At 37.4% G+C, this 17,046-nt stretch overlaps 1 protein-coding gene across 1 annotated transcript; it reads left to right on the top strand.

Annotated features, from left to right (window-relative positions):
• The first annotated feature begins 1,402 nt into the window (after positions 1 to 1,402).
• Mfap1 (Microfibril-associated protein 1) lies at positions 1,403 to 15,544 on the top strand. Its single transcript, XM_045765233.2, has 8 exons — positions 1,403 to 1,677; positions 3,122 to 3,399; positions 4,164 to 4,397; positions 5,992 to 6,165; positions 8,031 to 8,237; positions 8,994 to 9,092; positions 11,628 to 11,783; positions 13,565 to 15,544. Exons 1-8 carry the CDS (start codon positions 1,584 to 1,586, stop codon positions 13,784 to 13,786), a joined length of 1,464 nt encoding a protein of 487 aa, XP_045621189.1. The 5' UTR covers positions 1,403 to 1,583; the 3' UTR covers positions 13,787 to 15,544.
• The last annotated feature ends 1,502 nt before the right edge of the window (positions 15,545 to 17,046 follow it).

The raw sequence follows: 17,046 nt of genomic DNA, 5'->3' as shown, positions 1-17,046 counted from the left end.
AAAATTATAGTTGATGAAAGTGATAAAAATGCTACAGTGAACATAAAAGTTCCTGTATTCGATACCCATGGAGGTTTAGGCATATTTTTTTTTAATTTCAAGCTAAACTGTTCTTTCACAACAGTAAATAGGTACCCATGTGTTAGACAACGGTTGTGGGTTGCATCCTGGAGAAGGTCAGTCACTGCCCTAAGGAGACCTCGATAAGCCTCACAGGTTTCCTGTTCCTGACAATGGGAAACCAGAGCCATATAGTTATGGAAGAGGTAAGAGTACCGGTACAGAACAGAAATGTGGGCAACTTGCAGATGTTGATGAGGTCCAGTAAACCATATGTAGTGAATAAATAGTAATGGAATGAGAGTGGAGGAGTTCCCAGAAGGTTTGGAAGTTGCATTCCCATAGATGATTTGAAGAATAATAATAATAATAATATAAAACCAACATGTACTGTATTATTATTTAATAAACATAATGGAGGGAGAGATATAGTGAATGTAAGATTGCAGAGTACTGTATATGCATTAGTTATATTACATATTTTTAAATTATGAAAATAAAACATATGCAACTATTTTACTGATCAGACAGGAGCCTAATTGGGCAACTGAAATGGAAAGTCATGCTTGTATATATGTTTACTTGTTGCCTCATGCCTTTATCACATGTTTGATTAGTCAAGGCCTGTGTGTTAAAAATTAACTTCCTCTATATTTGTCATACTGAACAAGTAATACAATGAAATGCTATATAACAAATTACAGAAAATTTAAAATAAATCGTTTAATGATCGCTAATACATAAGCCTAACTAGTGCTAGAGACATACCAACATCTACTGAAATAAACTTTAAAATTATATAAGTGTGCCTGTCTCCAAAATGGATCCAAGAGTTAAACCAATGATGTCAAACCTTACATACAGTATATATCAACCTTCATATTTTATATTCGTAAGATCAGATCATGTTACTCTCTGGGCAAAGTGTAGGACCTGCCTGGGTGTTGTCGTCAAGAGTCGATTTAGGGAAGCTGACGACCCTAGGATGGGATGCACCCCAGCTAACCGGGTTCAGGAAGTGTCGAAATGGCTGTATAACCTTACAATGTCTTCAGACGACGGATGTTTTCGATGAAATGGAAATTTTACCACTGAATCTGCTGTCTGGTGGAGCGAGGAAGAACATCTGCACAACACCAACCCCGTCTGTTGTTGTTGTTGACTGAGGGAGGACGAGGGCACATCTTTATAAACTCCCCGAGACGGTATACCGTTACTTAATACATAAAAGTAGAATTAACAATGTTCTGAATATATGCAACAATAATCAGAGTTATCATAATTATTTACGTATGACGTTTATTGATTAATTTTTGAAGAATTGGTTCATCAGAAAAGCTGCAACACCGGCGACGACCACAACATAAACACACAGGCTCGCAGGTTCCTCCTGGAGTCTCTCAACAATTGTCTGACGTTCAACACTACAACACTTGCAGTCTACGGGTTGAAAGCAAACCCTCAAGCATCTGTAGACGCGTGATAAGTGGAAGAAGTATTAGGTTTCGCTTTGCGGCATCACAATGGACAATTCATCTTGGACAGCGCCCCCAGGGGCGGCCCAACCCATGGGGATCCAATCCACAGCAGGAGCCGTCCCTATTATGAACGATAAAGGTCAGTTTTGTATTGTTAATTAAGAAGAACATCAAATGCATTACTTTTTTGCTTTTAGTTGCCACCTTGTTGTTGTTTACTGCCATTGTAAGTACTCGAGAGATTTTTGTCAATGGCTTGGCACAGTGGATGATATTCATATCACAAAAGTTAAATACTATTGGATCTGGCCAACACTACATATAGTCTTAATGGCTTGGCACTTTCTCCTGACAATTCTCTCCATTCCCCCCCTCGATGAGTGACTTCAGCAATTTTGCTCTTGGCTAGGGGCGGACTGACAAACCTAATAAGCTTTCTGTACTCAACAAACACTGCATGTTAATGGCTTTGCAAGAATGTACCATTTAATCACCAAAATATATACACTCACAGCCTATTGTACTGTTTTTGTATTAAGGATTTCATATTACATTTGGCTTCATTCCTGACTTGCAGTCAGGCAACCTGTCCTACAAAAAAATATCTTCACTCGTATTCATTACATAAGGCCAAAAATTGTCGTACAAGAAAATGGAAGCGGTTCGCGAAAGTTACGTACTGTCCTGTTTTCTGTTTTGAGTCCTCTGGTAGGTTGAGAGAGCACTTTAAATTGATCGTTTTCTTGACATTAGCTAACCTTAGGAGGAAAGGCTGAATCAGGATCCCGGGTTCAGTTTTCAGGCGGGACAGAAGTGGTAGACACATTTCCTTTTGCCTAATGCCTCCATTCACCTAGCAGTAAATAGGTACCTAGGAGTTAGTTTAAATTAAACTAAAACAATTTAGTTTAAAGGTTTGGTGAACCTTGTTGGTACTAGGACCAGAAATGTTTTGTTTCACTCAACTCTTTTTGGTAGTGAGAACAAAACAAGGAAATCTCAGCTCTAGTCTGCATGTAAAAAATATTATGAAATCGTAAAGAAGCAAACTGTACATTATTCTAGGTAAAATCTGTAAGACTTAGTTCATAAACTGAAAAATTGACACTGAATGTGTGCAGGGGGTTAAGGTTTCCCATGAGGTATGATAGGTCTTATAGGTGAACAAAATTGGAGTGGGTGAAGTGCAATGCACTTTGGTGTATTGAAAATAATTAAACGAGAATTATGTACAAGGATGAAATATGACGATCATATGATAGATCCAGACAATCAGTATAACAATCGGTATGTATTTTAAGAGTGGAGAATGGAATATTATATGAAAGAAAGGGTGCCATGGTAGATATTAATGAGCTTGAAAGAGTGAAGGGTTTTTGTGATTGACCTCCTCGAGAAACTCCTGCTAAGGTCACTTTTTGATGAGCTTCCGAGACTAAAGCATTGAGGCCATAGATTTCTGAAGTCAGCAACAGCAGGTGAAACAGACAGCTCCCAAGTCTGTTCCATCTATTCAGGCAGATCAGCAGCATAATACAGTTTTCACTAGCTTTAATATTTATATATATGGTTCTTTCACACAGGCGAGGTATCGATGAAGAAGGTCAAAGTGCAGCGCTATGTGAGTGGCAAGAGGCCAGATTATGCCCCAGCCTCATCAGATGAAGAGGAGGAGGAAGATGAAGATTTTACCAGACCACGAGGAGCTGCCCCTCCATCTCCACAGCAGCATAAGTCTCTCACCGAGGCAGAGATGGCTGACCCTAGGTTGCGGCGTCTTCTGGCAAACCAACAGCAAGAAGAAGCAGTAAGAGAGGAAGAAATGGAAACAGATGTTCCTCGTCGGAGAGTAATACATCAGGTAAATTATTTTTTCTTTCTTTTCATCTCGTTAACTGATTTTAGTCTGAGATTCTAAAGAACATTTTGATTAAAGTATTTATTAGCTATGGTGAATATAAATGAAAAAACACCAAACAAAAATTTAATTTTAAATAAAGTTATCAGGAATTAGGAATCTTATGACATTTGTTGATTCAGCAGTAACATTAATTTAGAAGTTGGGTCTTTAGTCCATAGGTTTGTGAATCAAAATACTGTACTTGTATCTGAAAAGAAAGAGAGGGAGTCATGCTTTGTTTCAGAAACCATGGGACATTCTATATGGTTTCAAATTGCATCAATAAAACAAAAAGAAAAGCTTTGCAGATTGTGACAAATTGCAGAAGTTTAACATTTTCCAAAGTTTATTAGCATCACCAACTGAAAACAAATTTCATAGCCTTGAGATTGTCAAGGGCTCAAGACAGTTGATAAGCCTCACTCCAAATACTTGGAAGGGAGTTAAATGTCTAGCATTGATATGATGTCAGAAGGAATGTTAGGAGTTGTGAAAAGATTCTAACACTAACTGAGCTATGTAAACAACTTGAGAAAAGTACATTTTCCTTATTAATGTTTTTCATTTATTTTTATTGCAAATGTTTTGTTTGGATGAGAAATTATATCTTATAAATACTTATAATGAGTTGTGTATTCTTAATGTACCCCCCTGTACTCAGACAACCAAATTCTATTATGATATATAGTACTGGTATTTAAACATATTTGTTCATGTGTAAACAGGCAGAGGTTGTAGAAGTGAGTGAGGAAGAGAAGGAAGAAGAGGAAGAAATGGAAGAGGAAGAGGATGAAGAAACAGAAGAGAAGGAGCCTACAATGAAGCCAGAAATGAGAACAAGCCATCGTTTGGCAGAGTCTGACAGTGAATCAGAAGACGAGGTCGACGAAGATGAATTAGCACTGCGTCGTCTCAATCTCCGTCAACGAGCACTGCAAAAAATTCAGCAAGAGGAAGAAGTAAGTAACTCTTCTAAAACAAATTTAAATATGACAGTAATAAAAAAATATATATCAGTGTACTGACCTAAAATTATTTTTAGATGCAATATTTCAAGAAACAATATTATAGCGATGAAGTTTGGCCTCTTAAATGATATCCAGATTGCTGATCATTTCATCTATCCCTCTGTATGTTTGACCTTTTCTCTTATCAAGCCACCTCTGAGGGGATGTCTTTGGTTAGAAAGCTCCTAATCAACTATTTATAAAAAACATGTAGTCTTATTATTCTTGTTTATTCACTTTGATCGCCCCATTTTTTACCTGAATTTACCTGAGGGACACCATCTCACTAGTGGTTCACTAGTGTGTGGCTGTCCACCTATCTTCACGTGTCGATTATTTTAATGATGTTTGAATTTCTGCTGTGTGGGAGTCATGTTGTGGATGCCCTGGTTGTTCATTTCCATCTTTCTTCAAGGTGGCTGTATGAGGGGGTTTTTCAGAACTTTCTGGGTCTCTAGCTGGTGTCTTCATTGTCAGACTGTGGTGCTGCTTCCTTCCTGCCTCTTTAATGTTAAATAGTGACACCTTGTATCACCTTGGCTTTTGCCGAGCCATTTTTGTTGGCTATCATTTGGCTTTATCTTTCACCCCATTAGTCAGACTGGGCATGCCTTCTTTTACTCTTAGCTGGCACATGCTCTGCTTGAGCCTTCTGGAAACATCATTTCACGTGTTGAAATTTTCTGTCTTCAGTTCAATTTTTGGTGTTTCAATCATCTCGGGCAATCTTCCAATTTACGCTGGCGATGGGCAACCATGTGGTCAACCTTCCCAGAAATACAGATTTTAGTGTAATGATTCACTCTTTTGTGAATGGCACCTCAGTAGCTTTCCAGTCTCATCCGTCCTCCCTTCTTCCCTGTAGTTTCCTTTTTGTTTAGTTTCAGGCACTGCAGCTTCAGTATGAGGTTGCTGGAGGCCTTAGGCACTAGGTCCACTACCTAGTGGTGAACTGGAGAATTGTGGGGATGGAGGGGTGGGGGTGTCCTGACTGTTTACAGATTTATGTTTTGCAGTTTTTAAGATCACCAAATAATTTTTGGTACAAGTTTTAGGTTTTTACGAGGGTCCTTTATTAATTCTTAATGGCAGTTGACTTCCTGGGGGGGGGGGGGGAAGGCAGTTGAGCTTTGATTCCCATATGCTCCCTTCCCCATGGAGATAGTAAATCAGATAATAATGTTGGCTGAAATTGTCTCTGAAGCCTAGCCAATCTCTTTTTGACATTCAAAAAAGAAAATGATAAAAACTTCAAAAAGGTATCTGGTTAACTGGGCTGTGATTCCAGACTGCATGCAGCAGTGTCTTCAGAGTTGACTAGACTGTCAGACACCAGGTCCCAGGTACATTGATCCTTGGAACTAACTCAAGATAACCTCAAGGGAATCAACCGAGTGCCACGTAGAAATAGGTTCCATTACTCTCGGTACTAAAAAAAAAAAATTGTGGTTGTTATTCAGCATTCAGGGTCCATAGTTAAATACTGTACTCAAATATTAAAAAAAAAAATTGCCAGAAATAACTTTAATGAAAATAAATGTCTTAGTTATTAGGAAAAGAAGATGAAGGGAGTGAAGAATCATCAGAGGAAGAAAGTTCAGAATATTCTGAGGAAACAGACTCGGAGGAAGAAGGGCCAAGATTAAAACCAGTCTTTGTACGGAAAAAGGACCGTGTCACAATACACCAGAAGGAGCAACAACAAGCCAAATTCAAGCAGGTAAAATCTGAGTATGTTTAATTCAAACCAGGGAAAAACTTTTCCATCTGCAGAGAATGTTTTACTAGTAAAATTAAAAAATTTCAGCCTTGGCTTAAACACAATACATAACAGGTGAAACCTTTTTTACTTACAACAAAACTTTATCGGGATCTTTACACGTATATTAAGTGAATGAGAAGATCAACATGGTACTGTATATTAATCTATCTAGAACAAGCTCAGTTTTGAATATCTCCTTGTTTTATAACATTTGTATCACTGACATTGGCATATTTTGATATGATCAGTTGAAATCAGCCAAGTTCCTTAAGTTTGTTATTCCATTCCAGATAGCACTGCATTTGAGAGTCTATTTACACACTGAACTTTGCTGAATTTATTTTCTTAAAAGTTTATCAGTTCTCTTCACTTCCTGTTTGTATCATAATTATTTCACTTACCAACATTACACACTTCTACATATAGACTGTGTTATTCAGGTCAAAAATTAAGAGTCGCCTAAAGTTCCAGTGAAATATATTTCGTGTCCAGTTTGAGCGTCTTTCTCCGCCGTGTAGTTACCTTTCACATGGTGCAGCATGAACACATTACTAATAATAAATTAACTTGTTGATGTGTTTTAAGTTCTGTTCCATAGTAACCTTACAAATAAATGTATAAATACCACATATACCTTACCAAAAATGAATGAAATCTTAATCTTAGAATTTAAATTGTAAACTTTTGTACAGGACATTACAAGACTGAAAAAAACTACAATTAAGACTCAAACTATAAATTATGCTTACTGGTAATTATATTAAGCAAGCTTTTAATAATATAATAATTTAAATTTAATTTCTGACATTTTCTGGGTTGGCTACCTCAGTAGCTTTTCAGAGCTTAATTATTGGTACCACTAAGCCATCAGGTTGCACCAGGCTTCTGAGAATTGAAGAGGGAAATGAGAATCATGGATCAACTAAAAACCAACCAGAGAAAAACCATCAAATGAGAAACCAACAAGAGCCAACTTGTTGACTCGTGTTGGACCTGGTTTTCACTTGGTTTTCTTGTTGAAACCAACAAGAAGAAAAAAAGGAAAATATTACAAATAATAGTAGGCAAAAGGGTTGCCATTAATGGGGGAGCTACTCAGAAATCAAAATAATGAATGTAATAAAATGCCCCTCTCTGGTCAGCCTTCAGGAGTGCCCCATTATTGCCTTCTTATCGCTGCCTTTCCTGTGGAGGTTTAGGGATTTCATACAGATGAATTGTTAGCAAGGCAGGTGGTGGATTGGAAATGTAGGTAACCTGTTTGGCTGTCTTGATTGTAACTGGGCAAGTGGGAGCTAGGGGGGGGGGGGGGGGAGGTGTTCACCCATTGTCTATTATCATTTATCATTTGTATATTTTTGTTTACACTATTTTGCCTGGACTTTTAATGGCTTATTTTTTTATTTTTTTTATACGATATCTGATACTGTATTATTTCCCTCACTTGGTTCAGCAACCCAGATTTTAGTCCTGGTTGCTAAGGTCTGCATAAATCTTGGGAGCCTGATATAACCTGAGTGCTTAGCAGTACCAGCACTTTAGCTCCTGGGAGCTACTGGGGGGTTTGATGAAGGAGTGGTGTTCCGTTACATTCAGTGCTTGATTTTCTCATTATAATCAATAATGACGATTATTGATTATAATTATCATTATGGATTATAATGATTATAATCGTCATTATAACTTCCCACTTTCAGAGGGAGGGGATGCACTTGTTTGATAATGGAATAGTATTTTCATCCCAACACGATATATACCAAATGTCGTGTGGATTCATATATACTGTACTGATTTTTTCTTTTTTTACACCATCTGTATTTCAGCAAGAAGTAGAAAATCGAAAAAGGGTAGAAGAACGACGGCGCGAGACGCTTCGAATGATCGAACAGGAACACCGGCAGGCAGCTACACTGCGTAACGCTTTAGATAATAATGACCCTATGAATGCCATCAACACAGATGATGAAGCTGATGATGCAGAGTATGAAGCTTGGAAGCTAAGAGAATTAAGACGACTAAAGAGAGATAAGGTATGTCTTCAAATGTATTTTTTAAAAGCTGTATTAAAAAATTTCTTTCATTTGGTAGTCTGCAGCCACCTTGTGTGTGTGTTAAATTACACCTTCCTTGAATGGGTAGCCTAAAGTAGATTTTTCTCGAATTGAACTTAACAAAAATCCAAAGGTTTGTAGTTGAACACCAGCATTCGAAGCAACCCTGAAAAGAAGACAAAATGGAATGAAAATTACTACATAAAGAAACTTGATAAAGATGTACAAAATATGAGTGAAGTGCACCAGAAACATCCTTACAGAAGCACTGAGAAATTAAACAATGGGTTGAAATAGGGGGGGATTTAAAAGGTTTGTTTTTGTATTTTTCAAATAAGAAAAACATCAGTTCTTTCTATCTGTACCATTAAAAATTCTTAAGAGAAATGGCAAAATATACAAAATATACTCGAGCATTGAGAGTAATACTGTATAACGTTGCTTTTTTAACTCGGCCTCGGTTGCGTGCCAAGTTTAGGCATAAGCCACTGCTTATCAATAGAGACTTGTCAAATAATTACATTTATTTATTACAATTACTTGGCTCTAGAGCATAGTTAATACCTGATATTTTAAACTTAACATCAATTATACAATACAGTGACATACTGTAGATCTCATTATATTTTATAAATTGCATGATATAAAATACATAACATGTGCTATACAAAAATTGCAGCTTTTTCCCCATTCATATTTCCTCGGTGACTTTCCATTCATATATCTTAATTTTAGGAGGAACGTGACGCAGCAGAGAAGGATCATGAAGAAGTCGAAAAGTTGAGAACTATGGGAGAGGAAGAAAGAAGAATTGAACTTCGAAATAATCCAAAGGTTTGTAGTTGAAAGTTTCATTTGGCTGTACAACAATGACAAGTTTAGCAGATTTTGTTTTTGATTTAATGTTTCTGTAGTTCACAGGGATTAACCAAATTTTATTAAGTCTTGGTAGGTTATGTTTTGCAGATCATTTTATATCAGCTGAATTACCGTATGCGAGTAACTGCCTAAAAAATGGATTATTTCATCAACTCATTAAGAGCACATGTCAGTAATAGCATGACAGGCTATGAATTGTGTGCTTCATGCCAGAGTTGATTTTAAACCGCTTCCTGTGCTACTAGCAGCCATCTAAACTAGTTTGGTACAATCCTAGCACGACTTGAATATGATGCAAATATGTACCCTTTAGTCTCCTGCTCACAGTATGCAAACTTCAAAAAAGAAGTTGCCAACATTGGGCGCTCAAGTAATATGGAGAAAACCCATCATTGAATATAATGAAATGCCTTTTTCTGGAGAAGCCGTGGTGGCTCCCGGAAGTTATTTTGCTAAGATTACTCTGTACTAAAAGGTTACATGTTCAGGACGTCAGGAAGTTCTGTTTGGCCTGCCGGTGACCACAGTCAGATTCTGGCTCCTCACACAGGCTCAGGGAGCAAGTGACAATCTGCCACTCTAACTGGTAAAAGCCTCCAAAAAGTCGGCGAAAGCTTTACAGACAACTAGAGGGTTCCCAGAAAACGATGCTTCAAAACAAGTAAACAACTCTGCAAATAAATCACACAGAACAAGGAATTCACTGAAACTTACTCAACTCATTACTACTGATTACCACCACCACTAGGCAGCCTGGCCTCAGCCCTCAGCCAGCTTCCTTGGTTATTTATGGAGCTGATTAACAACCCAACAATAAACTGATGACACCAGGAGTTCCTCCAGGAGGAGGCATTTCATTGCATTCAAATGTGCAATGGGTTTATTCAAACCCAGCATATTCAAATATGCTGGGTTTCTGGAGGGAACCTAACAACCACCGAAAACAAAAACGGGACTTTCCAGGAAAGAGAAGACGCAACAGGCACTAGGACGAAGAAGAGAAACCAGGCAGGGACACATGGCCCAAAGTAACACACGACCAACTGAGACCATAAACATTGGCTCAATACTGGGCCACCAGAACCCTTTTAGAATGGAAAACCCTAGAGTCCAAATATTCGCCTAGGACATGTTGGAGAAGACTGCTGCTAAAGCTGTGTATTTGCACTCAACATGAGCCTTGGGGTAAACCGCAGGCTGGCTAGACTTAATGACACTGTGGACAACCTGAGAAATGAGAGTTGTTTCATCAAATAAAACAGGATTGTTTCATCAGTGATGTGCATATCAATCAGTGCTGATTTTAGGTCTAACACAAGATTTAAAATTCCCACAAATACACTGGGATTACATCCAATTCCTCAGGTCTCCAGTAAACAGATGCTGTCTGGGAAAGAGTTGTGGGCACTCCTGGGTGTGTGGGCCTCGGTACTAACACAACAATCATGTGTAGCCCATGCAACAGTTCATGCCCACAGCATCACTTAATGATGATGCTGAAATAAATATTTTCAATTATTTATTGATAATGACATGAAAACCCTGACAGTGATAAAGATTATGTACAAGGTTCAGATATCAGTAAATGGTGCATAAACATTTAGTTATCAGACTGTATTCACACGTTATATATAGCAGCAAAGAAAACCATGTTTTATTATTCTAATATTATATTGTGGTGTGGATATTAGTTACACGAATATATCTGTGTATGCTGATGTTCTACATGTTCTGTGATATAAATAATAGTACTGTATTGACAGCTCAATGTATCCTTGCAATAGAAAAATCATGATATAAACACAAAAAATATGAGGAAAATATACTGGAAACATGACTCCACAGAGGAGATAGCCAACCAATTGCACTGATGTTGCACATCAATAAAGTTTAGCGAGGTGTCGAGAGCCCACATACTAGTTTGATGGGAAAGAATGCACTGCATGACGGAGGTCCATCTGGCTTTTCCATTACTTACCTGTTGATCCCTTTCGATGACAGAAAGGCCAGGGCTTGTGATGGCGTGTTTATTTTATCTGACCAGTTTTTCTCCAGATGTATCTCAATCCATACACTTTTGTGAATTTTTCCCATTTGATTTGTTAACTTTTTTAGACAGCCACACCTTGATGTAGTACTTTTAGATAGCTTCACTATTTAGCGATTAAACTGTAGATTGTTAGTATGTGAACAGTATATGGGTTATGATGAGGAACTATGCTCGGTAGAAGCAGTTTACAAGGAGAGAGCTAATGTATTTGTTTATACAGTACTGTATGTCTTTATGACATGCTCTTAATTTCTTGTCAACTACACTGCTTGCCCATATTAGGTCATAAACTTGTATCTTAATTGGTATTTCATGGCTTGTATAAGGCTAATAAGCATTTTGTCCATCTTATATAGTTGGCATTGAGACAGTGGTCATCTGATACTTAATCATTACATATACCTAATTTGTAAACTAATGCATTTCAATTTTTCCCACAGGTAATCACCAATAAAGCCCAGAAAGGAAAGTACAAATTCCTGCAGAAGTACTACCACAGAGGTGCCTTCTTTTTGGACCAAGAAGAAGAGGTCTTCAAGCGAGACTTCTCTGGTGCAACTCTTGAAGATCACTTTGATAAAACAATTCTCCCTAAGGTAAATAGATCATACCATCAGAAGTATTCTTCTAAAGTAGTCTTTGCAGTAGCTTCCATAAATGTGTAGAGCTTTATTTTCAGGCACGATGGTTTAACTTTAGACATACCAAGACAGAATGACTGTTTTTATATACTCTTAATACCTTATTAGCTGCCTTTTTTTTAACATTAGCCTGAATATACAAAGTATTGTATAAGGGGAAATACAAAAAGAAAACACAGTTTTGTGTAAATTTCATGAAGGACATGCATAGGGAAGTGTTTTTGTTGGAACCTGAGTGTTGCTTAATGCCTGTACAGTATATCTCAGTTGCCTTCAAATGGAGAAATATTTACTAATGCACTAAGCAGATGGCCGAGTGGCTGGTGGTGGGGGAAGGGAGAACAGACACGTTGATAGTAAGGCTACACCTATAGCTACACACTACGGGTTATAATTAAATCAGTATTGTTTTATTATTTTATTATGAACAATGAAAGCCACCCCCATTTAACTTGATAAAGTATTATGATTTAATGAGTACAAAATTACAAAAATAATAGAAGAAAATTTGAACACTGGTGTTGTACAGGCTCCTATAGGCCAAACCCAAAGATTTATTCATCAATTTTACCATACTGCTCATTCAATATTTGTATTTTCTCAAATGTAAGGGACAGTAATATTATTTCATGATAGAATGCGCTGAATAATTAGGCCTAACCTAAGTTAGGTGGTAGAGTTCTGTTGGCATTATTGGTATTTGCAGTACGTGAATGAAGCATTTATAGAGGTGTGGTTTGAGCAGAGTATGTAAACGAAGCACTCCTCGAGAAAAATACATATGTTATCAGTTGTGAGTCATGTGTAAAGTGTTTTTCATTTGTAAACAGGAAGTTTGGTGCCTGGATTAATGAGCATCAACCATTTGTACTAGGGGATTCAAGCTAGTTTTGAGTGAGCCATTTGTTTTGAATGAATCATATACCAGCCTATCCTCATAAACAAAGGCCAAAAGTGATTCCATGCACCCACACTTATGAATGAAAAAGGGTTTACACACGACTCACAACTGATGATATTCAAACACTTCTCGAACAGTGCTTCACTGACTACTTTTGTTCAAACCACAACGCTGTGAATGCTTCACCCACGTACTACAAATACAAATAATTGCCAACAGAATCTAAACACCTAACTTAACCTAACCAATGCCTAAATATGCTAATATATAGTAATAATATTACAGTAATTTAATACCTGTATTTGAGAAACTTTCTATTTTGAATGACCAGCATGTTAAAATTTATGAATGTGTCTTTGGGGTCGATCGCTGAATAAAATGAACATAGACTGAAGATGGGTTGCATTTGCAAGAGGGGTCATTTGGGTATTTTAGTGCTTCATTTTCTGTAAATCTTGCTGTTGGCTGTATTGCTTCAGTTACTTTCTGGATCTATTCCCAATGTGGGTGATCATAGCACTTCCCAGCTCTCTGCGCATCTATGAGGGGAGCCAGGTTCTGGCTTTGGTCCCCATTAGGCCATACAGGACACGTGTGAGTGATATGACACAGTAATGTAAAGCCATCTCGGCGAGATAGCTTCAAGGAGCCACTAGGGCTCCACCAGATAGAGGCATTTGATTACGTTCAATACTTTTGTTTTGTTTTTTGTACATTCAGCTCATAGTTATAAGTACACTACAGTACTGTCTATTATGGATGACAGGTTGTATCATTGTATTAAACTTTTTACACTACTCTGGTTTAAAAATACAGTACCTCTTCTTTCCCACAGGTGATGCAAGTAAAGAACTTTGGACGCTCAGGACGCACCAAGTACACTCATTTGGTTGATCAAGATACAACCTCGTTTGACTCTCCGTGGGCTTCAGACTCTCAGATGAACCACAAGTTCTTCAATGCCAATGCAGGAGGCATGAAACAGGTATATGATCGGCCAGCACTAAAGAAGCGGATACCTGCCACACCCACAAACAATGCCAACCCGCGAAAATAGATAATTCTCAGTGCAATTAAATGACATAAATATTAATATTACCGTATTACATCCAATTAATTTTTTGTAAGAAACTGTCTTGACAAAAAGTAGGAAAAAACATTTTTTATTAGAAATTGCCCTTTTAGACAAACTATTATTTTTGTGAATTGTCATTGCTTAGAAATAACATAGTTTGTCCTTTATATAATGATCCTTTACACACAACCAAGCAACATTTTCTGCTTAGGAAATTTTACTTGCTAAATGAAGATATATAGTGGCCCCTCCTGTTTACGAATTTAGTCTGTCCCCAGTGACAGGTGCGTAACCCGAAAATTCGCAACCTGAAGCGAATTTTTCCATAAGAATAACGTAAATTGAATTAATCTGTTCCACACTCCCAAAAATATTAACTTCAAAATACATTTCATACCTAATTCGCATAAATATTTAGTTCTATAGTCTGTACAAGTTATAGCGTATATTTATTGATGACACTTGTTGGCATATGGAAGATGGTGAGGAGGAGGAGGGGGGGAGGGAGGAGAGGGACTAGGAGAGGTGTTAGTGTTTGGAAGGGGAGTCCCCTACTATTATAAGATCAAGCAGCTGATGCCTTCTCCGGGGTACTCTCTATCTCGTACATTTTACCTGCATACCACTAGGAACTGGTTGTGGCTCACTGTTTGTTTTTCTCACTAAAAACCTTTCCATAGAGACTTGTTTTTCCCTATGTTGTAACACTTTGTAGTGAGGCACCACAATGTCATTAAAAAATTTAAGGCAACAGCCTAATACAGCTTGCTCTGGGTGAGTCATTTCAACAAATGTGTGCATTTCTTCCCATAGTCTACACCACTTCTTAATTGTGGAGGAAGGGATATTCTGTACTGCCTCCTCCTTCTCTGAAGAAATTTCCTCGGCTGCCTCTTGTTGCTACTCCTTGTGAAGGGCTAGGATTTCTTCGGTGGTCAGTTCCTCGCTGTGTTTCCCCACCAACTCTCAAAACGCTATCAATGCCACTTCTTTTTCTGAATTTCTCAAACCATCCCCTGCTCACTTTAAACTCTCTTGTATCTGCATCACTCATTCTAGGGTTTTTCTTTATAAGATCTTCATGCAATAGCCTTGATTTTTCACAAATGATAGTCTTTGAAGTCCTAACACTAGCTAACTCCTTGTTGTGTATTCAAATTAATAACAACTTTTCAACATCCTCAAGTGTTTGTGTTCTTTGTTTTGTGATTGTTGTTGAAACACCTTTTGCCAATTTAGTACTCATAATGTCCTTTTTCTTAGCAATTACAGTGCATATCGTTGACATAGATTTGTTGTACTGCCTAGCTAGTTCGACAGCCCGTGTACCATTTTTCATGTTTATGAATGATCTCTTGCTTTTGCTCAATGGTCATCCTCACATGCATTTTCTTAGGTTGAACCTTACCACTGACTTTTTTTTGGACCCATGGTGTGATATACAATTATTACTTTTATGTTCAAAACCCAAAAAATCTGAAAAATAATGAAATTCTTTACAAATCATTCATGCGCGATTGTCACTAAGCAGGAGGCACCGGTCAACCATGCCACCAGGAACCACCCATATGCGTATCAGCAAACTACGTTACTCAAGGCAAAGTTTGTAACCCGATTCACATTTTACTGAAGAAATTGGGCTCATAACCCGAAAAGTTTGTAAAAAGGGGCATTCGTAAGCTGAGGTGTCACTGTACCATGTTGTAAAATATTTGTGAATAAATCTACTTTTAAGAATAATGTTTCATTTTCATGTGTGGTATTTTGTAAGCAAGAAATTATTGTGATATTGAAGCTTTATATTGTACATTGCAACCCCCAAATTACCGTTACAGTTCTGTACTCCACTTGCTAGATTCTCTGGCTAAATAGAAATATACAGTACTTTACTACAAAACCAGTTCATTAAATTAATTGATCAAATTTATCTTCACCGACTACTTCCCCAGTAATCTGCTTGTCTCAATGGCAGCCATCCCTATTTAACAAAATCAACAGAAATGACCTTATCTATGCTGACCATATGAACCTGTCCAAACTCTCTCATCTTAAGTGAATGACAAAAGACATGCAGTACTGTACAGTGTTTATTAATGCAAGAATCTATAAATAAGACAAGAAACTTGTGTGTATCATTGAGTGACAGATGACAACTTGCCTTGCTTGTACTGCACTTGGTAAAATGGCTCTGAGTTAAGTGCTGTTGACATCACCGCTGCCTTCCCATACCACTGCATTTATTCGCATTTTATTGACACTGGATCTAACCATTATTTTATCATAAGTAAAATAACATGAGAAAAATAAATGTTTGAGTAACCTGTTGGTTGCTACCTTCTCCTTTTGTTACTCTTTCCTGTCATTTATGTCTTAGCCTGCCAACAACACAATAGGCTGCAGATTGCTCTGAATATTTTTGCTATGAATCCCATTGCAAATCTGCATTACAAGTTTTGATGAGACTGGCAGGCTCTCTCCTTGACTCATTTTGGGAAAATGACAACGATGCCCATAGCTAGGTAATGTTTACTTCAGTCTGGACCAAATATATGCTGTCCCATCCTACATAATGTCAAAGCCTTCTTTTGATAATTACTTACTTGCATAATATGAAAGACAGGAAAAAGTAAAACAATGATATGAGATTCATAAATATAATGTGAATTTTACATGTACTGTATTGTATATAATTTTTTTGGCTGTCCTTAAGGAATTACTGTAATACTAGAGTGGCAGGCCGATGGCCACCATCACTGCCCTCACAACTGCTGCCTCCTTTTGTTATTAACACGCAATCAACATTTCTAAACTAGAGTATTTTTATCATAACGATACTGTAGTTATGTACTGTACTGGACTAAAGTCAGTACTGTACATTTATGATGTACAGTACCTACTTTATATAATGCTAGGAGCAATCAATTAGATAGTAAAATTATACCTTATTACCAAGAGAAACTGTTTTGGTAGATGTCTCCGATTGCAAAAAGCTGACTGTTAGATAAGGTTTATATCATCCTTTGAGTCAAATAAGCTTATTCAAGCTATCTCCCCTTGAAGAAATTGAAGTTTGGATGAAACAATTTTTATTATTTCAGGAATCGATAAAAACTGGGAAAATTTAAATTGTTATAGAAATGTTGGTGTGTTTGGGATGCCTGAAATACTTTCCCTTATGACTATAAGACTGTAATACCACTCCTCGACTGTATTACTGTGCTGGTCCCCTGAGTAGCTTCCTG

The sequence above is a fragment of the Procambarus clarkii genome, chromosome 14 (assembly GCF_040958095.1).
Source record: "Procambarus clarkii isolate CNS0578487 chromosome 14, FALCON_Pclarkii_2.0, whole genome shotgun sequence".
In the NCBI taxonomy this organism is placed as follows: domain Eukaryota; kingdom Metazoa; phylum Arthropoda; class Malacostraca; order Decapoda; family Cambaridae; genus Procambarus; species Procambarus clarkii.
Note: the sequence above shows the minus strand (reverse complement) of the source record. Positions and strands in the feature narration are given on the sequence as shown.

Excerpts from the sequence above, each read along its gene's own strand:
- Mfap1 (XM_045765233.2), top strand. The coding sequence starts at position 1,584 with ATGGACAATTCATCTTGGACAGCGCCCCCAGGGGCGGCCCAACCCATG. Across the intron at positions 4,398-5,991 it reads AAATTCAGCAAGAGGAAGAA|TTATTAGGAAAAGAAGATGA; the intron begins GTAAGTAACTCT and ends TAAATGTCTTAG. Across the intron at positions 11,784-13,564 it reads ATAAAACAATTCTCCCTAAG|GTGATGCAAGTAAAGAACTT; the intron begins GTAAATAGATCA and ends TCTTTCCCACAG.